The 23,787-nt window shown below is 42.0% G+C and overlaps 1 protein-coding gene across 2 annotated transcripts in view; it reads right to left on the reverse strand.

Annotated features, from left to right (window-relative positions):
- Positions 1-2,758: 2,758 nt before the first annotated feature.
- The window catches only part of LOC129857996 (nuclear factor NF-kappa-B p105 subunit-like), a 33,844-nt gene continuing 12,815 nt past the window's right edge, over positions 2,759-23,787 (reverse strand). For both annotated transcript variants that reach the window (XM_055926823.1, XM_055926824.1), the window contains exons 4-24: positions 23,095-23,135; positions 22,855-22,953; positions 16,320-16,468; positions 13,849-14,012; positions 13,466-13,624; positions 11,001-11,105; positions 9,432-9,523; positions 9,206-9,344; positions 8,881-9,024; positions 8,568-8,666; positions 8,371-8,490; positions 8,044-8,185; positions 7,714-7,828; positions 7,408-7,609; positions 7,163-7,332; positions 5,781-5,883; positions 5,508-5,641; positions 5,202-5,271; positions 4,901-5,067; positions 4,460-4,598; positions 2,759-4,328 (exon numbers count right to left, since the gene is read on the reverse strand). In XM_055926823.1, the coding sequence (XP_055782798.1) occupies positions 4,249-4,328; positions 4,460-4,598; positions 4,901-5,067; positions 5,202-5,271; positions 5,508-5,641; positions 5,781-5,883; positions 7,163-7,332; positions 7,408-7,609; positions 7,714-7,828; positions 8,044-8,185; positions 8,371-8,490; positions 8,568-8,666; positions 8,881-9,024; positions 9,206-9,344; positions 9,432-9,523; positions 11,001-11,105; positions 13,466-13,624; positions 13,849-14,012; positions 16,320-16,468; positions 22,855-22,953; positions 23,095-23,135 (2,633 nt within the window). In that variant the 3' untranslated portion in view covers positions 2,759-4,248. The remainder of the gene's footprint in view (positions 4,329-4,459; positions 4,599-4,900; positions 5,068-5,201; positions 5,272-5,507; positions 5,642-5,780; positions 5,884-7,162; positions 7,333-7,407; positions 7,610-7,713; positions 7,829-8,043; positions 8,186-8,370; positions 8,491-8,567; positions 8,667-8,880; positions 9,025-9,205; positions 9,345-9,431; positions 9,524-11,000; positions 11,106-13,465; positions 13,625-13,848; positions 14,013-16,319; positions 16,469-22,854; positions 22,954-23,094; positions 23,136-23,787) is intronic.

Raw genomic sequence — 23,787 nt, forward strand, 5'->3', positions numbered from 1 at the left:
TGTAATAGTAGCCATGTCTTTTCCTAGACTCCTTACCTCTATTTAAGCAAATCTTTGAAGACTTGGAATGGTCAGAGCAAGTCCACATCAGTATTGAGATGCACCTGGACGCTGTTCTCTGGAAGCTGAATGCCTGCATTTTGAATCAGTAAATATTTATTTACAGTTTAGTCATTTAGCAGACCTATCCAGAGTGACTTAGATACCCATTACACTGAATACAAATGTAAAGTGTTGGTCCCATGTTTCATACGTACCAAAATCATATTTCTCTCAAATTTTGTGCACAAATTTTAGTGAGCGTTTCTCCTTTGCCAAGACAATCCATCCACCTACCAAGAAACTGATTAAACAGCATGATCATTACACAGGTGCACCTTGTGCTGGGGACAAAAGGCCACTGAAATGTGCAGCTTACTCACACAACGCAATGCCACAGATGTGTTACGTTTTGAAGGAGCATGCCATTGGCATGCTGACTGCAGAGAATGTCCACTTCTCTACCATAAGTTGCCTCCAATGTCATTTTAGAGAATTTGGCAGTATGTCCAACCGGCCTCACAACCGTGTAAGTAACCACGCCAGCCCAGGACCTTCATGTCCGGATGGAGGGGATGCCAAAGAGTAATTCTGTCATTTTGTGGGCCTATGTGCTCCCATGCCCACCCATGGCTGCGGCCTGTGAAATCCATAGATTAGGGCCTAATGAATTTATTTAAATTGACTGTCCTTAACTGGAACTCCACAAAATCTTAATTGTTGCATGTTTATTTCTGTATAAAATATTGTCCTATTATACAGTTGTGGCCAAAAGTTGAGAATTACACATTAATTTCCACAAAGTTTGCTGCTTCAGTGTCTAGATATTTGTCAGATGTTAGTATGGAATACTGAAGTATAATTACAAGCATGTCATAAGTGTCAAAGGCTTTTATTGACAATTACATGAAGTTGATGCAAAGAGTCAATATTTGCAGTGTTGACCCTTCTTATTCAACATCTCTGCAATCCGCCCTGGCATGCTGTCAATTAACTTCTGGGCCACATCCTGACTGATGGCAGCCCAGTCTTGCATAGTCAGAATTTGTGGGTTTTTGTTTGTCCACCCGCCTCTTGAGGATTGACCACAAGTTCTCAATGGGATTAAGGTCTGGGGAATTTCCTGGCCATGGACCCAAAATATCGATGTTTTGTTCCCCGAGCCACTTATCACTTTTGCCTTATGGCAAGGTGCTCCATGCTGGAAAAGGCATTGTTCGTCACCAAACTGTTCCTGGATGGTTGGCAGAAGTTGCTCTCGGAGGATGTGTTGGTACCATTCTTTATTCATGGCTGTGTTCTTAGACAAAATTGTGAGTGAGCCCACTCCCTTGGCTGAGAAGCAACCCCACACATGAATGGTCACAGGATGCTTTACTGTTGGCATGACACAGGACTGATGGTAGAGCTCACCTTGTCTTCTCCGGACAAGCTTTTTTCCGGATGCCCCAAACAATCGGAAAGGGGTTTCATCAGAGAAAATTACTTTACCGCAGTCCTCAGCAGTCCAATCCCTGTACCTTTTTCAGAATATCAGTCTATCCCTGATGTTTTTCCTGGAGAGAAGTGGCTTCTTTGCTGCCCTTCTTGACACCAGGCCATCCTCCAAAAGTCTTCGCCTCACTGTGCCTGCAGATGCACTCACACCTGCCTGCTGCCATTACTAAGCAAGCTCTGTACTGGTGGTGCCCCGGTCCCGCATCTGAATCAACTTTAGGAGACGGTCCTGGCGCTTGCTGGACTTTCTTGGGCGCCCTGAAGCCTTCTTCACAACAATTGAACCGCTCTCCTTGAAGTTCTTGATGATCCAATAAATGGTTGATTTAGGTGCAATCTTAATGGCAGCTATATCCTTGCCTGTGAAGCCCTTTTTGTGCCAAACAATGATGACGGCACGTGTTTCCTTTTATGTAACCATGGTTGACAGAGGAACAATGAATCCCTGCACCACCCTCCTTTTAAAGCTTCCAGTCTGTTATTCGAACTCAATCAGCATGACACAGTGATCTCCAGCCTTGTCCTCGTCAACACTCACACCTGTGTTAACGAGAGAATCACTGACATGTCAGCTGGTCCTTTTGTGGCAGGGCTGAAATGTTTTTTGGGGGATACAGTTTATTTGCATGACAGAGGGACTTTGCAATTAATCTGATCACTTCATAACATTCTGGAGTATATGCAAATTGCCATCATACAAACTGAGGCAGCAGACTGTGAAAATTAATATTTGTGTCATTCTCAAAACTTTTTTGCCACGACTGTACACAGGTTTCTTTTTCTTTCTCTATAAAGATCCTCAATGTCTTACGTTTGTTTTCTTGGATAGCTTCGAGTGCTATTATGATGCAATATTAGTACTTGTTGCATTTACAACTTGTCTAAAAAGTCCTATCAACTGATTTGAGCCAGGCTGTGGATTAACTGCATTGTTTGAATGGAATGTTGGCAGTGAATATAAAAAATGTATGGTATCATTCCTCAAACTGTGGCTAGCTATCAGAACATAGTGGAGATAAGATATGCATTTTAAGAGTTTATCAAAGCACTGGCAAACAATGGCTGACCTTTAGACTGTCATAAGATTAATATCCATTCTAGTATTCTAATTCTATGGTCAGATACTTGCCATCTTCTCCCAACTTGTTGTGCAAGTGTGTGAATATGTACTGGACTTTGTCCACCACTAAGAAGCTGCTAGAATATGGGGAAAAGACATGCACCCAATTAACAATTTTATTAAAAAAGTATTACAATAAAACCCATTAAAAAGCAAACCTTTGACTATACAAAAGTTTCACAGAGTACAGGTATAAATATTGAAGCTCCACAAAGTGAAGCGGTGCTTGGCTATTAAATCTTTGGTTTGGGATTGATATTCATCTCAAAATGCCAGTGTTGTCAGGAAAATGTTGGAACAGCTTCAAACTTGATTGAAACAAATCTCTTTCAATGCCCATCTGATGTCGATAACATAAAAAAAGAGGGTTTAGGAATATCAAATGACTCACTGAATACTTAATTGTTCTTCCCCATTTTGCAATTAAGAAAATAAAGCACCACTCATTCTCCAACATGTCTTCACCGTGGTCTTGAAGCAGAACTTGATAACCTGGCTATGAACGTTTGATAAAACAATTCAACTTACTCCATCAAGTGCATTGATAAGAGAAAAATGTTACTAGAAACAAATGGCTTCCAAAAGTGAGTTTAGACCCTACTTCATACAGACATCAATGGATAAAATGAAGGGATACACTAACTGATGATAACTGGTACGATGAAAAGCTTGTCTACACAGGAATGAACTCAAGGCTATTCAAAAGTGGTTTCTGTACTGTAGTCAAGGCTGAGGATTGTGCTTTAACAGGCTTCATGATTATTGCAATAAACCATTATCATACGTACAATTCACTGGTAGCACCACTTCCATAGGAAATTTAATTTGACTTTGTTGTACATGATACAAAAACATTGCAGGAGCATGTATTAGTGGTTGATTGGTTTCAATACAAACCACTGAACAGTAAACCATTCTATCCATGTGATATTTCCACAGCTACGGAGTCACTTTATGAGTGGGGGATACATAACGGGCTATCCTTTTGGCAACTACTGCTGTATAAAGGGGCAATTTTCATTTAATATAATTTATCAGACACTTTTTCCCAAAGTGGCTTACAGTTAGCTCATTCTGTATGGGGTCTACGCCTTGTAAACAAGGGGGTGTTGGAACGTATTTTTCTCGGGCTTTGCCAAGGTCCAGAGTGCCACACTCAAAATTGGTTATTTGAATCGGCTGAATTTTTTACCTCCATGCTCCAAATGAACTGTAGTGTGGGGAGAACATTTCTGATCATATCATTTTGAATCTAATAAATTACAAATTATTTAAAAAGTATTTTCCACATTTATACCAAGCCTCTTGAGTTTTTCCCTGAATAAAACACATTCATGATGTTAATTCAAACAAGATTCAAATAGATTACATTCAGGTTTCCTGAAATGTCATTATGCAAACATAACATGCATACTATGTTTACGTATTCAAAACATTAAAAGTAAGGATATTTAGCATGATGTGTGAGGAGACGAGCTTGCTAGAGTGTCCCTTTCAGAGAGACATTGTCTGTAGCCTGCTTATAGAAAGTAGAAGCCTCATGAAATCCTGACAAGGTCAGGGCCCTGATGTGTGATAAACCAATCTGGCAGTCACGCTGTGGAGAGCTCCACCCCACTGTCACACACGCCGCTGTCCTCCTGTCCGTCCAGCTTCAGATCCGGGACACGTCCTGAGAGACAAGTGGGGGAGGGGGTTAAGGGCAGGTGACTTATATCCCAGATGATTCTATTTAAATCTTATAAGGTATGCTAGTATATATTTTGTACATTGAGCTACTGGCTGAGTCCTTTTTGAGCTTACCTAAGAGCTCTGTGGTGCTTTGGGGAGCTAGAGGAGCCTGCTCTGTTTTACACAGTGCCCCCTGCAGTACTGTCAACGCGGTGGAGTTATCCACCATCCTGAGTCCCTCCAAAAGGTCCATGACCATTCCCCCAGACACCTACAGACAGGGGCATAGAAGTGTTACTTATCGACCAACTATTGAGTCCAAATTAAACGGAAGTGTTGAAAAAAAGTCCCCAAGTTTCAATGAGAACATATGAATTCATTTTCTGTGCTGACTTGAATTCAAGGTGGGAGAAATCCGAGCAAAAAAGAAGAAACTATCAATGTGAAATTTCTAATCTTACAATGCCTATGTTTCCCCCTCATGTCTTTGTCTGAATGTTGATTAATGTGTCCTGGATTAAGTTCCAGAGAAACATCAGCTTTCTTAGGTTGGGATAGTGTGTGTGTGTGTACCTCGTAGCTGTCCAGCAGTGTGCTGGCGGGGGAGGGGCTGAGTCTGAAGGCACTGTTGAGGATGCCCAGCCCCAGCGTGTTTGCCAGGCTCTCCCAGCTCCCTCCCTGGCACTCAAGTGCCTGGCATAATGCCCGCTTTGTGTCTGAGCCCAGGCTCCGCATGTCGCCTACAGAAACATGACACCGTTAGCTGTACTCCACAGTGGACAAGAACCAAGATGAGACAGCAGTATAACCCTATGGCTTAAGACGTAGAGATCACAATGAAAGGGGTTGTTTAAACTGAAGTGCAGGAGCCAACCTTGAGGGGGGATGAAGACTGGGATGGTGGTCTCTGGCTTGTACTCTTTGCCATTCAGAATTTCCAATACCTAGAAGTACAAGAGAGAGAATATTTAACGAACGTTCTTTCAACTCGTGAATTCACGCCAGTAGTTTCGTCGTCATAAAATGACATGCATGTTATCTTTAGAGTAAACATGGAAAGGTGTGAGAAAGGACTGTAGCAATATTAGTCAGTTGAGTGAGATGTGTGCGAGACGATAGCAGAACATGGAGGAAAATGACTTCCAGAAAACACATCAAAGTGTGCGCATGTGGAACCCACCTCAGCAGTGGCAGCCATGTTAAGAGGAGTCATCCCTGGGATGTAGCCTTCATCCTGTTCCTCTTCCTCATCCACACAGCAGTCATCCTCTCTGAAGAACAGGGGCTCAAAGTTTTCTTTGTGAGGATTGGCACCTAGACATGAAAAGATTGATCAAGTCATGTCTGCCTTTGAGCTAGGACTATATTACCAAAGAGCAGTTACAGAGACAACAAAGACATCGAACTAAGCCATTTTCACAAAAGGGGACAGTTTGAAGAAACTCAGTCATACCTGCAGCCATGAGGAGAGCGGTCAGTTTGACAGAGCCCCGGCCTGCTGCTATGTGGAGAGGGCTGGAGCCGTTGTAGGTGCAACAGTCCACATCAGCATTCCCCTGCGGAGGGAAAGAACACTGTCAACACACATCTTACACCCAGTGGCGACCCGTCATTCTGACATTAGAAGTGCCCATCCGTGAAAGCTCACGGTCATTGGCCACAGATAAAATAACGGCAAATCATGTTATATGTACGGAGGCTTTGATTGGACTGATCATGTCAACATCATACTTTCAAGAGCTTAGCTAGCAGTCATCATCATGAATCAAGTCGACAATCTACTGGCAAATCCTTTTCAATCCTTGTCATGTGACGATAAATAATGAAGAGAAATTCTAGATAAAACGTATCGGTGCTCATCGGCCATTACACAAACATTTCACAACAAGTTGGGAATCGCAAATTCAACAATGAGTGGTTTGGAAGGTGAGTCCAAATATGTATTGTATGCTGATGCATAAATTATGTAATATGCCAGGGAGATATGTATACGGTGGCTAAGAAAGTAATCATCTATACCTCCATGTGGCTCACGCTAATAATTTGGTCCCTTTTCCCCTCTTAATTAGCCTATAGCCTGTTTTAGAGAAATGTAATCGAATATTGTAAGAGCTTTCATTGCTTATATGCCCATGTTATTTATCCAACGGTTCTGACTTGGTGTACAGGGAGAATACTGTAAGAATGGCTCATGTCCTGAATTCTGTCGCTGTACATTTCTAAAGTGCTGAACAAATAGTTATCGACTACTTGCTCATTGATGTCTTAATCGAAATTACGGCTTGCCTCTTATCCGCTCATCGTTCCCTTATGCCATAGTTTGTACATATCAATTGTCAGTAGAAACTACATTTGTTTAAACATATCAGCTATGTTTTTTTTAAAGCCAGTAAATGAGGCTGAATGAACTGTTTCGCTGCCAGACAAGGCTCCACTGATAGCCAGGTGTATCAGTGGTAAGATGTTGGGACAGCTTTATGTAGGCCCTAACAGTTTGTGGGCACCGTTTGACACCGTTATAGCGCAATTAATGTATTGTTTAGTGTATTGGCTTTGCTGGCATGCATAATTATTATTTTTACATTTAGTTTGCCCCACCAAAATGTACATGCTAAAATAGCCACTGCTTACACCCATGACCCATCCACCGTCACAAGGAAAGGGCTACTTGAGTTGTGCTAGTTTGTTACGTTCTAGTTTCACCTTACTAAATACACTCTAGGTCTCCCTTCCAGGTATTGAACAGGCCCAATTCTGCTTAGCCTCAAGATGCCAGCCAGTAGAAAGATGCAGAGTGGTAGGTATGGAGGTAGGCAAGGCTTCTACGGTACGTACCTCCAGTAGCAGGCAGCCTGCCAGGGAGACGTTGTCCAGCTCAGTGGCCAGGTGGAGTGCCGTGCGGCCGCAGCTCCTCTCCTGGACCTCCACATTGCCCCCGCTCACCAGGAGGTCCCTGAGGGAACATAGGCTGTTGGCCAGCACAGCCAGGTGGAGGGAGCAAAATCCTGGAGGATAAAAGCACTGTCATGCTCTAGTTGACTCTTCACTTTCTACTATGCATGTGTCTGTGTGTGTTGTACCTGCTGTGTTGGGGAGGTCCACTAGTTCCACCACCTCTCTGTGTCTTAGTAGAAATCCCACCATCCCTCCCTCCTTCTGCTGAGTGGCCAGGTGTAGAGCCGTGTTTCCGTGGCGATCAGACAGAGTGACATCAGCCCCAGCCAATACGAGGGCCTCGGCTGCCTCCTTCTGCTGGGTTATCACCGCTAGGTGCAAAGGAGTCTGGGATAGAGGGATACAAATATAGGATATTACTGCCTGTTCTGTCACAGACGGACTAAGATCACCACAGAAACACAAGGGCTGTTAGTGTATGTGTTTGTTACCTGGTAGAGGTCATTCCTCATGTTGAGGACCTCCTCTCCAGGCAGGGCAGAGAGCACCTGGGCTAGACTCCTGACTGCGTCTGTCTGGCTGTGGATCACCCCCAGATGGAGACCACTGGAGAAATAGAAGTCCAGATTGGCATGTGCTACTAGAGAAACTATGCCATATCAGGGTTATATATCCCATTGGCATCAATGTAAAGCTGAATGCTGATGGACACAAAATGGAAGCAAATCAATGCAGTTAAAGAAGTTAGACAAATGCAGTGAAAGTTCGGAGTTATGTTCATGTTAGGATTAGGTCTGAAGTGATAGGTTGAGGGGACGTACGTGTCGCCGTTCTCGTCCTGAGCCGTCATGAGGTGGCGCTGTGGAGCCATCAGGTAGTGGACGTCTCCAGTGACGGCATAATGGAAGAGGGCTTCAGCCTGCCTCTCAGCCACATCCACCAGCCTGGCCTCCAGCACGCATTCTGGACACAAAGACACTGTCAATAACTACCCTGGCTTCCAGCACAAACACACAGTCCTACGCTGACAAGTACAGTAGTCTGTTTCCTTGTCCAGTGGCTCACTCTGGCTAATCATTATACTAATTTCCCTGTTGGGCACACTGCCAGTCCTGTCCCTAGCTCCACACCAGCCCCTCTCTCCTCACTTGTCTCCCCAGTAGAGGCATCGTCCTCCGACTGGGCTCGGTCCGCCACCACTGCCCCCGAGGACGGGTCATCGCCCATGTCGCTGTCATCACCGCTGTCCTCCGCTCTGCCCTGTGTAGCTGTGTCGAGGGAACATGGTTGAGCTTCATTGCTATCCTGAACTTAAATGGAATTGCGGACAGACAAACACGCTCACCATGTTTAATGCCCGCCCCGCCACCACTCATGCCAGGGGAAAAGCCAGCGCTATAGCCGGTGCCGTAGTTATTGTAGGTGGAATAGGCCTGGAAGTAACCTAAAAGATAAAACAAAGATGTTCTTTTTAAGTGGTTACACATTTCCTTTTAGCCTAAATAGAAAGTAAAGCTTTTGAACTTGTACCCTCTCATCGTGTGAAGGACTTTGAGAAATTGCCCATTTGAAGTGTACATGGCTTGTCTCGTTCACCTTAGAATCACATTCCTTCTGTGTAAAAATGAACGACTCATCAGAATTTTTGGGGGGTGTACCTCCTCCACCTGAGCCGGGTCCTCCCCCCGTAGCGGAGCCTCCTCCCCCTGGTCCCCGGTACATGCCCCCTGATCCACCTTGGCCGCTGTAGTCCTGGAAATTAGGCAGGGTCTTCTGTCTCTTCCTCTGCACCTCTTCCTTATCTGAGGATGAAGACCAGGGGTAAGATGAGCAGATTGACATGACAGTTGACAGAATAGTGGGTTATGTCCAATTTGAACCCTGTGCCATAAGAATGGCACAAACTATAGTGGGTTGGGATAGAGACCAGCATGCACAGGGATTCTCCAGGACCAGGTCTGGGGGTGTTTCAGACCGGCTCACCTATGATCTGTGGGTGGTAGGTGAAGGGCTTGGGCTCGCTCGTCTCGTTGTCCGATTTACGCTTCAGCTGCACAAACACTGAGGTGGGCTTCTGGAGGTTCAGGTCTCTGTATTTGGGGGTCTTGAAAACAATGGCAAACTGTGGAAGGGAGTGGAGATTTTACCAGTGGTTAGGTTATAGTACTGTTACAGGGGAGGAAATATAAAAACAGACTTTATTGTGCACCTGTCGATGCACATCAGTGGGGGAGAAGTCCCCAAAGGCCTCCCATGTCAGCCCGGTCTCGTCATCCTCATAGAAGCGTACCTGGATGTCATCTGTAATGACAGGGGAAAAGGTACACTGTCACAACCCCACTTTCAAACTAGGAGTAAAAGAACAAACTGGTGACGTGAAAGATATTGGAGGATAATAGAAGATGACTAGGAAAAAATATACTTATTTTCAAAACCAACATGTTTGCGCATATAGCCTTCAAGGGTTGATGAGAATCTTTCACGTGTCATCGGTCATGGAACCACAAGGAAATGGCAATGTCTTTCCAAGGTAACCAGGAAGTGGTGCCACCCACAACTGACAGCCCCACAACTACACACAGAAGTATTTGAATATCCTATTGGAATGTTTTAGCTGCACCGTACATGTCCTTGACAAGAAAACTCAAGTCCTGGGAGAGCTGCTGGAGGTGCAGACCTTTGCTCCAACCCAACACTAATATTTCAAAGAATCGACTAAAATCGTGATCTTCAGTATGTTTTGTCTGAAGGAAGTGTCTTAGAGCTGGGCTGAAATAAAAGCCTGAAGGGCTGGAGTAGTATATCACTGATTGACTCTGCAAAGCATGATACAGCGAGTGGACACTTACTGACAGTTGTGGCTGCTTCGCATGATGCATTGTTGTCTCTACCTACTTGCCCTTTGTGCTGTTGTCTGTGCCCAACAATGTTTGTACCATGTTTTGTGCTGCTACCATGTGCTGCTGCCATGTTGTGTTGCTACCATGATGTTTTCATGCGTTGCTGCTATGCTATGTTGTCGTCTTAGGTCTCTCTTTATGTAGTGTTGTGGTGCCTCTTGTCATGATGTGTGTTTTGTCCTATATTTTTAATCCCAGTCCCCGTCCCCACAGGAGGCCTTTTGCCTTTTGGTAGGCTGTCGTTGTAAATAATAATTTGTTCTTAACTGACTTGCCATGTTAAATAAAAAATAATAAATAAAAAGGTAGAACTAGACTCGAGATGAGGCCCTTTGTTTGGAGGTCAAGCAGCAGAGCACAAAAAAAAGACGAACTCCTGTCCCAAGAGAGGATCTTGCATTCCAGGTTTGTTGACGTTTTGCCAACAGGCCAATACGGCTAAGACAAAAAAAGGTAGAGAGAGGACAATACACCGCTATAAACCTCTTCCTGGAAAAGCAGGCCGAAGGACTTCCTTCATGAACAGTATGATGATGTCACACAGAACTAAGAGCCGGAGAGATAATGCTTCAGACTACATGTTGACTACGTGTTGCTTCAGACTACGTGTTGACTACGTGTTGCTTCAGACTACGTGTTGCTTCAGGCTATGTGTTGACTACATGTTGCTTCAGACTGCATGTGGCTTCACACTGCGTGTTGACTACGTGTTGCTTCAGAAATACGTGTTGACTACGTGTTGCTTCAGCCTACGTGTTGACTACGTGTTGCTTCAGCCTACGTGTTGCTTCAGACTACGTTATCATCTTCATGATAACGGTGATAAATGACACTCGGGATCATAGATGACAAATCCATTCCGCTGTCACATACTGTACCTTTCTGGACCTTGTCACAGAGCAGGTAGACCTCTTCTCCTCCTGTCACACAGCCAGCTGTGCGGTCCATCCGCACAATCTTCAGGTTGGATGCATTAGGAGCTTCTGCGAACAGAATAAGGGAACTCAGATCTTCTGTTCAGTGCAGGCAGAATACCGTTACTTCTCATTTATTGACAGCTAATAGGTACAGTTCCTTCAGAAAGTATTCAAGCACCTTAACGTATTCAACATTTTGTTGTATGACAGGCTGAATTCAAAATGGTTAAAAAATGTAAAAATCTCACCCATCTACACACAATACCCCATAACGACAAAGTGAAAACATGTTTGTTTTTTAAAGAAATGTTTGTTTTCACACCCGAGTCAATACTTTGTAGAAGCACCTTTGGCAGCGATTACAGCTGTGAGTCTCTAACAGCTTTCCTCACCTGGATTGTGCAACATTTGCCGATTACTATTTTCAAAATTCTCAAAATTGGTTGTTGATCATTGCTAGAAAACCCTTTTCAGGTCTTGCCAAAGATTTTCAAGCAGATTTAAGTCAAAACTGTAACTCGGACACTCAGGAACATGTCTTCTTGGTAAGCAACTCCAGTGTACATTTGGCCTTGTGTTTAAGGTTATTGTCCTGCTGAAGGGTGAATTAATCTGTCAGTGTCTGGTGGAAAGCAGACTGAACCAGGATTTTGCCTGTGCTTGGCGCCATTCCGTTTATTTTTTATCCTGAAAAACTTCCCAGTCCTTAACAATTAAAAGCATACCCATAACATGATGCAGCCACCACTATGCTTGAAAATATGGATAGTGGTACTCAGTGATGTGTTGTATTGGATTTGCCCCAAACATAACACTTTGTATTCAGAACGAAAAGTTATTTGCTTTGCCACATTTTTGCAGTATTACTTTAGAGCCTTGTTGCCAACAGAATGAATATGTTTAATCTGTACAGGCTTCCTTTTAACTCTGTCAATTAGGTTAGTATTGTGGAGTAACTACAATGTTGTTGCTCCAGCCTCCATTTTCTCCTATCACAGCCATTAAACTCTAACTGTTTTAAATTCACCATTGGCCTCATGATGTAATCCCTGAGCGGTTTTCTTCCTCTCCAGCAGCTGAGTTAGGAAGGACGCCTGTATCTTTGTAGTGATTGGGTGTATTGATATACCATCCAAAGTGTAGTTAATAACTTCACCATGCTCAAAGGGATATTCAATGTCAGCTTAAAAAAAGAAAAAAGTACCCATCTACCAATTCTTTGCAAGCCATTGGAAAACCTCCCTGGTCTTTTTGGTTGAATCTGTGTTTGAAATTCACTGCTCGACTAAGGGACCTTAAATATAAATTGTATGTGTGGGGTGCAGAAAGGAGGCAGTCATTCAAAAATCATGTTAAACACTATTATTGCACACAGAGTGTATCCATGCAAATGTTTACTCCTGAACTTATTTAGGTTTGCCATATCAAAGGGGTATAATACTTATTGACTCAAGACATTTCAGCTTTTCATTTTTAATTAATTTGTAAACGTTTCTAAAAACATTTTTCTCTTTGACATTATGGGGTATTGTGTGTATGCCAGTAACAAAAATAAAAATGTAACTCATTTTAAATTCAGGCTGTAACATAAACAAAATGTGGAAAAAGTTAAGGGGTGTGAATACTTTGAAGGCACTGTAACGAAAACACTTTTCTCTTTACTGTGCATAATCCATATTGGATTCCTTGTAAATCCTTAAAATTGCCCATCGTTATCAAACTGGAACCACTATTTTATTTGTTTCTCTTCAAAAATATTTTCTAATTTCAAAAAACCACACACCAAATGTAGAAAAAATAACTTGACACAAACTGTGTGGATGCTTTCACACAGTAAAGGGCAGGCATCAAAATGAAAGTGAAGGCCTAGTTTCAGCCTGCGAGAGGAAGCCGAGTAAGAAACGTGACGTATAGGAAGAACAGAGCTAGGAAAATGAAACCAGTGCACACTGATGTGGTTTTACTTCAATACATCTTAAACTCAGTGACTAATTACATGAATTCAGTATTGAGAGGCACAAGAATGGTTCTATTCATTTGTTCAAAACAGTAGTTCCTTCCTGAGCTTCATTAAGCTGAGGCACTGCTGGGTACTATGTGGCCTAATATGGTGTGTGTCTATGGTGAGGTGGGGGACCTTTGTCATAGATGGATTTAGTGAAGGGTAATGGAACATCCTTCACTGATAATGTAAAGAAGAAACAAAATGGTGGAGCACAGACAGTTCTTCTTGGGTCATGGCAAAAGACTGTTTCAGCTAGCTAGCTAGAACCGTTGTTTTGTTGGGGTCACAGCGCACTGGGAAACACAGCACTAATGGCCTAATAATTTTTTTCATAAATCATGCATTGATGTCAACGGGCACATTTTCACAAGAACTGAAGTTGATTTGGTGCTTAGTGACTAGGTGGCTGTTAGTGACTTACTGCTGTCGAAAATGGGGTCTGATATGACGGGGTCCAGTCTACGGGAGAAGCCCCCGTCACTATCTGGGAGGAAGGCTGTGAACATGAGGCGCACCACGCTTAGGTCCATCTCTTTAGCCTGCTTGGTTGCTGCACTGCAGATCATGCTTCTCTGGTGATCTGAAGGCACACACACACACACACACACACACACACACACACACACACACACACACACACACACACACACACACACACACACACACACACACACACACACACACACAAAGGTTGAGTGTGAAGTTGGCGATGCGAATATATTCATATATATGCAAAACAACAAATATTCTTAGTGCTCTGCAGAAATACATTCATTCAATCAAATTGTCTTAAAGGTGACTGACCAGTGAGCTCCCGGGGGATGCGAACCTCTCCCTGGATGGCGTCTATCTCGGGGTGGATGACAATGCCACAGTTGTAACCCATCCTGTAGGCCTCAGTCATGCGGTCCTCCAGTGTCTTACTCACATTCTTCTTGGTCACGTGGAGGATGCCCAGGTTGGGGAAACTGTCACAAGGAATGTCTGATTTACATGTGGTACTTTTTTAAGAATTACTGCAAGATATAACACCATAAGGTCAATTCAAGTTAGATGGGGAAACCCTAAGTGAGAAATCCCATCATTACATATGATCTCAAAGGAAGGATCCATAATGGTCCTATAGGATGTCCAGACATTTCTGCAATGTTGTCAATAAGCAAACAGTTAAAGGTGTTAAACATACTCATTTACCGGTAAGCTAACTGGTTCTTTCGGTGGTGTGTGTTAGGGCTGTGAAGATCATGGAATTTTGGTTAACGGTTTGCAAAATTAAGGCAGGCAAATCTTGTCCTCTAGTGGGTAAATCTATCACGTGCAGTGGTCATGCTTCTGGGTTATGCACATAGACTTGACGTTTGCTAGCCTATTTGATCTCAATTTCGTTTTTTATAACATTTATAATTCACTTTTGCTTATACAGTGCATTCAGAAATATTCAGACCTCTTGACTTTTTCCACATTTTGTTACGTTACAGTCTTATTCTCAAATTGATTGTTCCCTCAATCTACACACAATACCCCCTAATGACAAAACCAAAACAGGTTTCTAGAAATGTTTGTAAAAAAATGTTAACGAAAAAACAAATATTACATTTACAAGTATTCAGACCCATTACTCAGTACTTTGTTGAAGCACCTTTGGCAGGGATTACAGCCTCGAGTCTTCTTGGGTATGATTCTACAAGCTTGGCACACCTGTATTTGGGGAGTTTATACCATTCTTCTCTGCAGATCCTCTCAAGCTCTGTCAGGTTGGATGGGGAGCGTCGCTGAACAACTATTTTCAGGTCTCTCCAGAGATGTTCGATTGGGTTCAAGTCCGGGCTTTGGCTGGGCCACTCAAGGACATTCAGAGACTTGTCCCGAGCCATTCCTGCGTTGTCTTGGCTGTGTGCTTAGGATTGTTGTCCTGTTGGAAGGTGAACCTTCGCCCCAGTCTGAGGTCCTGAGCGCTCTGGAGCAGGTTTTCATCAAGGATCTCTCTGTACCTTGCTCCCTTCATCTTTCCTTCGATCCTGACTAGTCTCCCAGTCCCTGCCTCTGAAAAACATTCCCACAGCATGATGCTGTCACCACCTGTAGGGCTGGTGCCAGGTTTCCTCCAGATATGTTTGTCATTCCGGCCAAACAGTTCAATCTTGGTTTCATCAGACCAGAGGATCTTGTTTCTCATGGTCTAAGAGTCCTTTAGGTGCCTTTTGGCAAACTCCAAGTGGGCTGTCATGTAACTTTTTCCTGAGGAATGGCTTCTGTCTGGCCATTCTACCATAAAGGCCTGATAGGTAGAGTGCTGCAGAGATGGTTGTTCTTCTGGAAGGTTCTCCCATCTCTGCAGAGGAACTCTTGAGCTCTGTCAGAGTGACCATTGGGTTCTTGGTCACCTCCCTGACCAAGGCCCTTCTCCCCTGATTACTCAGTTTGGCCGATGGGCCAGCTCGAGGGAGAGCCTTGGTGGTTCCAAACTTCTTCCATTTAAGAATGATGGAGGCCACTGTGTTCTTGGGGACCTTCAATGCTGAAGACATTTTTTGATACCCTTCCCCAGATCTGTGCCTCGACACAATCCTGTCTCGGAGCTCTATGGACAATTCCTTTGACCTCGTTGCTTGGTTTTTGCTCTGACATGCACTGTCAACTGTGGGACCTTGTACAGACAAAAATGTCAAATAACCTGTTGTAACTTTGTCATGATGGGTTATTGTGTGTAAATTGATGATGAAATGTATTTTAAATTTGATCAATTTTAGAATAAGGCTGTAACGTAACAAAATGTGGAAAAAGTCAAGGGGTCTGAATACGTCGCTGAATGCACTGAAAATGTCCACACTCACCAATAATGACATTGGCTTAGCTAAATTCAGCAGACAGAGTGGCGATTCAGGTCAGATTTTGGCATATTTTTACATCTTTACAAACCGGAGAATTATGTGCGCTGCAACTGGCTACAGCAGCATCTAAGGGAGTGTGCATTTTGAAGAACAGTGTGTGCCAAGACAGCGTGTGTCGGGAGGAGGTGGAGACAGTTTGATATCTAGATGGATTAAGGTAGCAACACAATTGTTCATAATCATTAATTGATCCTACTGCTATTGTGTCAAATATATCTACTATTGAAAATAAAGTTAATTAAAACTTTTTTTTAAATGATCTGTGTTATTTTATTTATGGTCTTCATCCATAAATTGTTGGTTACATGTTTATACAATTACCTTACCAGCCCTAGTGTGTGTTCATGCGCGATGCTAACTAGAGAGAGCGGTAGAGACACACACCTGATGCTGGAGTCTTTGGGCTGTTGGTCTGTGATGCAGATGCCTTTGTCACACTGCTTGCCCACCAAACTGTGGGCATGGAGGTGGGCATCTTTAGAGTTGGTCACCAGCTGTACCACCACACGTGCCAACCCCTGGTAGTTGCAGATCTGCAAAGACAACAGCAATGTCCTTTTTAGAGGGAGACACTTTTTAGACAAGATATTAGAACGATAGCCTCGTGTGCCAAACTGCTTACATAGTATGGTGGTGTTTTGTGTAAAGAAAAAAAATCTTGTAAAATCTAAAATGTGCTCTCTGGTTTATTGGCTCTTAGCCTGTGTAGCTAGTTCAGTCATACCTTGACTGAGTGACAGGCTCAGTTAGGAGCTGGAGTGTTACTGTCACTTTGTGCTTTGTTTCTCATGTGGTTATTCAGACACTTTCTCTCGGGGGGAAATGAGTCACTTTTGCAACAACAACAACACACACATCATTCGAAACAGTTAAAAATCCACGTCCAAATGGTAAACCATTTCTGAGTGATGAATTAACCAAATGAGGTAGGTCACACACTTTCTCTAGGGGGGAAGTGTGTCACTCATACGTCAAAAAACACATACATACAAGTCACACATAAACACACAGCATTCAAAACAGTGGAATATGCCAGTCCAAATGGTAAACAATTTCTGAGTGATGCATCAACCAAATGAATACATGAAAGAAATGCTGAATGAAAACAGTTTTACACATGGCTGAGATTTTGACAAATGGCTACATGCTGACCAGACCGCCTGTGTTGTGTGGGAGAGCGTTGCAAAAATAAATGTACACATAAATCTTATTCAATAATTTCATCCAAACGTTACCAGGCGATAAAATAGAACATGGTTCTATTCTAGACACTTGACGCGCTGTCAAGTCCCACCTCTCCCCACACACATACACGCACACGTGGGTGATTGACAGATGAACAAGGCCCACACTTCAGTAGGTTGCAGTAATGCACCTGAAAGTTGGTTGCCAACTGCCATAAAAAAATCCACAGAAGACTGAACTAGGAGAGATTACTAAAAACTAACTAGGTTTCCCCTATGGATTAATTGTCAGAGTAGAGAACACACGATTTTGTGTGACTCAAAAATGGGTCAAAATTCTACAAAGATCCAGCAAAAAAAAAAAAAAGGACCTCGTACATTTCAGGTAAAATAACAACCAATTGTCTATATCTCAGGACAAATTAGCTAGCAACAGCAAGCTAGCTAGCTAAATGTTTCATGTGTGTTTCAACCTTTTCCCAAACAAATATAGTTGATTCAGAGAATGTTTTGAGAACATTCCTGGTCATCCCTACTGTCTCTGATCTGACGGACTCACTAAACACAAATGCTTCATTTGTAAATTACGTCTGAGTGTTGGAGTGTGCCCCTGGCTATCCGTCATAAAAATAAAAATAAATTAATTTGAAATGGTTTATACTTTCACTTTTGATACTTAAGTATATTTACAACCAAATACTTTGACTTTTACTCAAGTAATATTTTACTGGGTGACTTTCAATTTTACTTGAGTCATTTTCTATTACGGTATCTTTACTTTTACTCAAGTATGACAATTGAGTACTTTTTCCACCACTGCTAAAACAGTTTGGGTAAGGCAATTAAAAAGGTAACTATGCCTACCTATGCCTATCACTCCAGTGGCCATTTGATTTGAACACTCCATCACAAGTGTGCTACAGAAACACAGCTAGCCAAACAAAACCATCTGGCTGGTGCACATCTGAATTAAAAGGGTAACTACACAAAAACAAATCAACATTTCTAATATTTTACCCAGACCTAAAAGAATTGTCCCTTATGTTGTTTAAGAATTGTTGTGCAGTTAAGAACTCCAACCTTGTTGTTTTTCTATATAAAAAGTGTGTTTTTGATATTGAAAACTGGGGGAAAATCAGAGTCCTCTAAAATAAATGTAATAAATTATTTTTCAAAATTGGTGCGACCAAAACATGTGCTGGTGTCACAAACTAAAAAAGTCAGTAGCACCAGTGCCACCAGTGGAAAACGTTAATGTAGAACCCTGGGTTAGGGTAGGTTTCACAATCTCAGTCCTTCATGTAACCAGAGCTATTTTCAAACAATGGTAAAATGTCAAGTTCTTCCACAACTTCAGCTAAAGATCCCATCCTTCCAAAACCCCTCACGGGAAACCCCTCAGCGTATCAGTCACCCATTCTTCACAGAAAAGAGAATGCACACTTCTCTTCAGTGAACAGATATGAATGGCATGCAGATGAATGACTTTCTATGACACATACACCAACGTCTCACAAAGTTATGTTCAAACTAACAGGAAGCCAACATAGATCCAACAATAGTGTAAACAACATGCTTGATCTGTCAAAGGCTGATACCATTAATTTAATCCCGCCACAATGATGCATCACATACAGTACCAGTCAAAAGTTTGGACACACCTACTCATTAAATTGTTCTTCTTTATTTTTACTATTTTCTACATTGTAGAATAATAGTGAAGACATCAAAACTATGAAATAACACATGGAATCATGTAGTAATTCATAAAAGTGTTAAACAAATCTAAATATTTAGAAACTAAAGCACTTTATATACAGTGGCTTGCGAAATTATTCACCCCCTTGGCATTTTTCCTACTTTGTTGACTTACAACCTGGAATTAAAATAGATTTTGGGGGGGTTTGTATCATTTAATTTACACAACATGCCTACCACTTTGAAGATGCAAAATATTTTTTGTGTGAAACAAACAAGAAATAAGACACAAAAATGTAGAACTTGAGCGTGCATAACTATTCACCCTCCCAAAGCTCCTTCAAGTTGAATGGGTTCTGCTTGTTCTGATTAAAGAAGCAATAAAACTGGCCTTCTTTAGACTAGTTGAGTATCTGGAGCATCAGCAATTGTGGGTTCGATTACAAGCTCAAAATAGCTAGAAACAAAGAACTTTCTTCTGAAACTCGTCAATCTATTCTTGTTCTGAGAAATTACAGCTATTCCATGCGAGAAATTGCCAAGAAACTGAAGATCTCGTACAATGCTGTGTACTACTGCCTTCACAGAACAGCTCAAACCAGAATAGAAAGAGGAGTGAGCAAGAGGACAAGTACATTAGAGTGTCTAGTTTGAGAAACAGACACCTCACAAGTCCTCAACTGGCAGCTTCATTAAATAGCACCTGCAAAACACCAGTCTCAACGTCAACAGTGAAGAGGCGACTCCGGGACGCTGGCCTTCTAGGCAGAGTTGCAAAGAAAAAGCCATATCTCAGACTGGCCAATAAAAATAAAAGATTAAGATGGGCAAATGAACACAGACACTGGACAGAGGAACTCTGCCTAGAAGGCCAGCATCCCGGAGTTGCCTCTTCACTCTTGACGTTGAGACTAGTGTTTTGCGGGTACGATTTCATTTCAGTTTAATCCACCTGAAAAGACAGAACAAATAATACAACAAATAGTGGTTGAACTCAAATATACCAATTGATTTTTAAAAACAATGTATTTTCCTATATAATTTATAATACATTTTAAAAAGTATCATAAACAGGACTGGTGGAGTTGTCACACATGCAGCTAACACAGACATATGGAAATGTCTGCTCTACCCAAAATTACAACCAACTTATTGCATCATTACCACAAAAATGGAAGAGGCAAGTAGAAGGGGGAAAAAGTAAGGAACTTGTCTGTCGACCCTGCATTAAAGAACATAAATGGTTAAAGAAAAGTGTGATAAATAAAAACATATATCAATTTAATTTAAGGACCAAAAGATTGAAAGCTGTGCCATATAAATTGCAAAATAGTTGGGAAGAGATTTTCGATGTACTGGTTTCATGGCACATGGTTAATGAATTGACACGCAAAACATCCCCGGATTCAAAACTTTTCAATTTCAATTATTATACAAAATTCTTGCAACCAATAGAATGTTATATATATGTGGGATACAATCTTCCCAGCTCTGCAGATTTTGCTGTGAGGAGGCAGTCATTAGATCATTTATTTTGGTACTGTCTATATGTAGCTCATTTTTTGGTCACAGGTCCAGGAATGGCTGAAGAATTCCAAAATTTACCTAGAACTAACGCTGCAGATAGCAACACTGGGTGATTTGAAAAGCCATAGTCAATCGATCAATAATATAATCATTATTTTAGAAAAAAAAAGATCTTTAATTTACTATCTGTAGAAGCTATGAGAATAGAAAGGTTCAGTACTGTTGTGAAGCATCACAGCACAGTTGAAAAATATATGGCAAATAGAAATCCAAAATGGATGGTGTCAAGAGATAGATGGGAGGGGTTGAATGGAGCTGAAGGGTGGGACTAATAACAAGATAACCAACGTAAAACATACAGGGTCTGTAAAATGAATATAGGTTCAGAAATATTGTGAAATAGCACAGTTACAAATAGAAATCAAACTGGATGGACATCAGAAATAGAGGAAGGACTAAAAACAAACAAAATATAACTATTGTAAAATAAGTATAAAACTGAAGGTAGAAGCCTAAATGTCTTTATTAGTTTACTCCAATTGGGGGAAGGGTGGTAGTGTTTGCGGGGAATAATAAAGGTATATATAAAAAAAAAAAACATTTACTACAAAAACAATCATGTGAACAGAACTTAGAGCTTACTGAAAAATTAAGAGAGCATTCCTCTTTCCCCTGACCATTGAATGACTATCCATTCGCATGTCTTGCTCCAATAAAAGATCACTTAAAACCTTTTAGCAAAAAACCCCCAGGTGTAAATGTATTGAAACAAAAGCACGCTCAGAAGATGAGAGGTTGGAGTAAGTGACTCATCACCAACAGACAATACCTACTCTTACTGCTTGAGGGAAATTTTTGGAGGCACAACAAGAGGGGATTTCCCAGAGTACAGTCTGAACATAGTTCAAATTTCCTAAAGATACATTGTTTGTATTTGTGCTGTGTGTGTTTTTGTGAGGGGCAAAATTGTGTTATTTGTATGAACAGATCTGTCAGGATGGACATTTAAATGTTAGCTTGAAATACAAGCGGATCAAAAAGTTTTCATTCACACATGAAAAAATGTATTACACAACACGTGAACACAAAATTCCTAGGAATCTCATGGGGAATTCCTACTTCCGCTGTGAACACAAAATTCCTAGGAATCTCATGGGGAATTCCTACTTCCGCTTGTTTAGTTGAAAGATCAAAAGAAGAAAGGAGAAAAGGACAGACAGCAGGCCTCAAGGAGGGAAAGGAAAAAAGAAAGTAAAGGAGGGGAGGGAAAGAACAAAGGAAGGAAGGAAGGATGGAAAGACAGAATGAAGGACAGAAGGTGTGACTGAAGAAAGGAAGGAAAAAAAGAACATCAGGAAGGACATGTTGGTGGGACCATAGAGATACATAAAGGACTCATCTTTGTATCTATGCCATTATACCATCTGTGACAGCATGGGCAGAGTAGTCAATTTTCTTCTTCACAATTGGCTGATCCCTCATGATGACCCATTCGGACATGACTCCCACCCAGGTCCCACCCAGTTGACTACATTAAAATGGTGGAAGCCCTCAATTAGAGGTCTTCACGGATCCACCTGTACCCGAACAATAACTCAAAATAATGTCACAGGTCTGGGTCGGATCTGATATGTCTTGGGTATGTATAATTTTAAATGACTTGTCCGGAAGGGCCCGTACAGATCCAAACACGACTGCTGCAGTAGAGAGAGAGACATTTGATCCTTTATGCTGCTGCTCTTGCTTTTCACGAGAGTGGAAAGTGTGGCTTGTTGTTTGACAATCTTAAGTCAACAAAGCGGCAATAGGCTACAGTCATAGAGCCTCGCACTGTGGCAAAAGTTAGGAGATATCTAATCAAGGAAAGATTGAATTAAAATGACAATTAAAAGTTAAAGGAGGCGGATAGGCTACAACGACCAAGAGCCAACGTGTAGGCTGCTACTTAATTTTCTGAATGGAGTTGTTATTATTAACTGTAGGATGAGAAAGCGCATGCAGCCTCAATTAGCCTAGCTAGCTAACATTAGCTAGCTTAACTAGCTTCTCCCGGTTTGATGCAGTCAAGACTGGTACTACGTAATCATATTGAATGATAAATAACCTAGCTATGTAGCTATTAGTCTACTATAGCACGCGTCAGCTTGGTTGGTTGCTGTCTCTTCCTACTCAACTTGTCACTCGCTCACACTCGCGCTTTATCAGCGCCGGTTAATAAGGCAGCTTAAATTACTTTTCTGCTTCTTCCCTCACTCGGATCGGACCGGGTCTGCAGCCGACCAGGTCTATACAGATGGGATCTAGCTGTCTTCGGGATCGTTCGAAACGGGTCTCTATATTTAAAAAATGATTTATGCATATTGGGTCTAAGTGGGAAAGTCCCTAGTCCATTTCAAAATGAGTCCAACATTCTGGACCCGAGAAGACCTCTACCCTCAATGGCGCTGCCCATGCTAATACAGCCTTTTGATCACTAGAGGCCTCTATCATTCTCTATGGGTGGGACTTACCTTGACCTGGGGATATGACTTCCTGTTCTTCTCGCTGGAGGCCCCTGGGAGCCCACCGTGAGAGGGCCCCTCACAGCCATAACGGAACCTGAAGCCCCGCTGGAAGAGACATCAATAGTAGTCAAATAAACCTTTTGTAATATCACTTTGAAATTTGTTAACATTTTTATTTTGAGTGTACCTTGTTTACATAGCCTATGCTGTAACTGAGAGAAGGAGCACACTGAAGACAAGGGTTACCTGTTTAGGCTGTTCAATGATTTGGAGGTAGGGTCCATCTGCTGTAATTAAGAACAAATAAACAATGGTTTACGTTAGTTTTACAGCAGGACTGGCTGACCCTCCTCCTACTGTATTGGCTGTGAAGGCTTTTGCTCCAGCTCTGCTCGAACACGCCTGATTCTACTAACTAATAAGCGGCCAATGAGGACATTGATTAGCGAAAGCAGGTGTTAGAGCAAGGCTGGAACAAAACCCTGAAGAACCAGTAGCTCTCTAGGGCCATCCCTCCTCTTAACAAACATCTTTAATTGAGCTCAGGTGCTGTAGTAGAGGATGTATTTTGAATCAGATAAACAAAACTAACAAAGTTATGACCATGTCAACAAAACAATGGTTTTGAGTCTTTTACTAAATATGACAAAACCCCTTGTGATAGTTGTCTCATCTTGCTCCTCAAACAATTGTTTGCTGAGTCAGCCTCTTCCTGCCTAATGCAGAGCCCGCTGCCTAAGCCACATCCTCCCACCGATGTAACTTCAATCAAACACCTTATCAGCCAAATTATACTCGGCTTCAGCTCTCTATAGAACAGACAACCTTCATCCGGACATTGAAATTCGACAATTTCCTTCAGCTCTAAAAATGGAGCAGAGCCCTCACAGGATGGCTGTATCCATACTTGTAAGATTAATGAAGTAATGAGCATCAATA

Source organism: Salvelinus fontinalis, chromosome 6 (assembly GCF_029448725.1).
Source record: "Salvelinus fontinalis isolate EN_2023a chromosome 6, ASM2944872v1, whole genome shotgun sequence".
NCBI lineage: Eukaryota > Metazoa > Chordata > Actinopteri > Salmoniformes > Salmonidae > Salvelinus > Salvelinus fontinalis.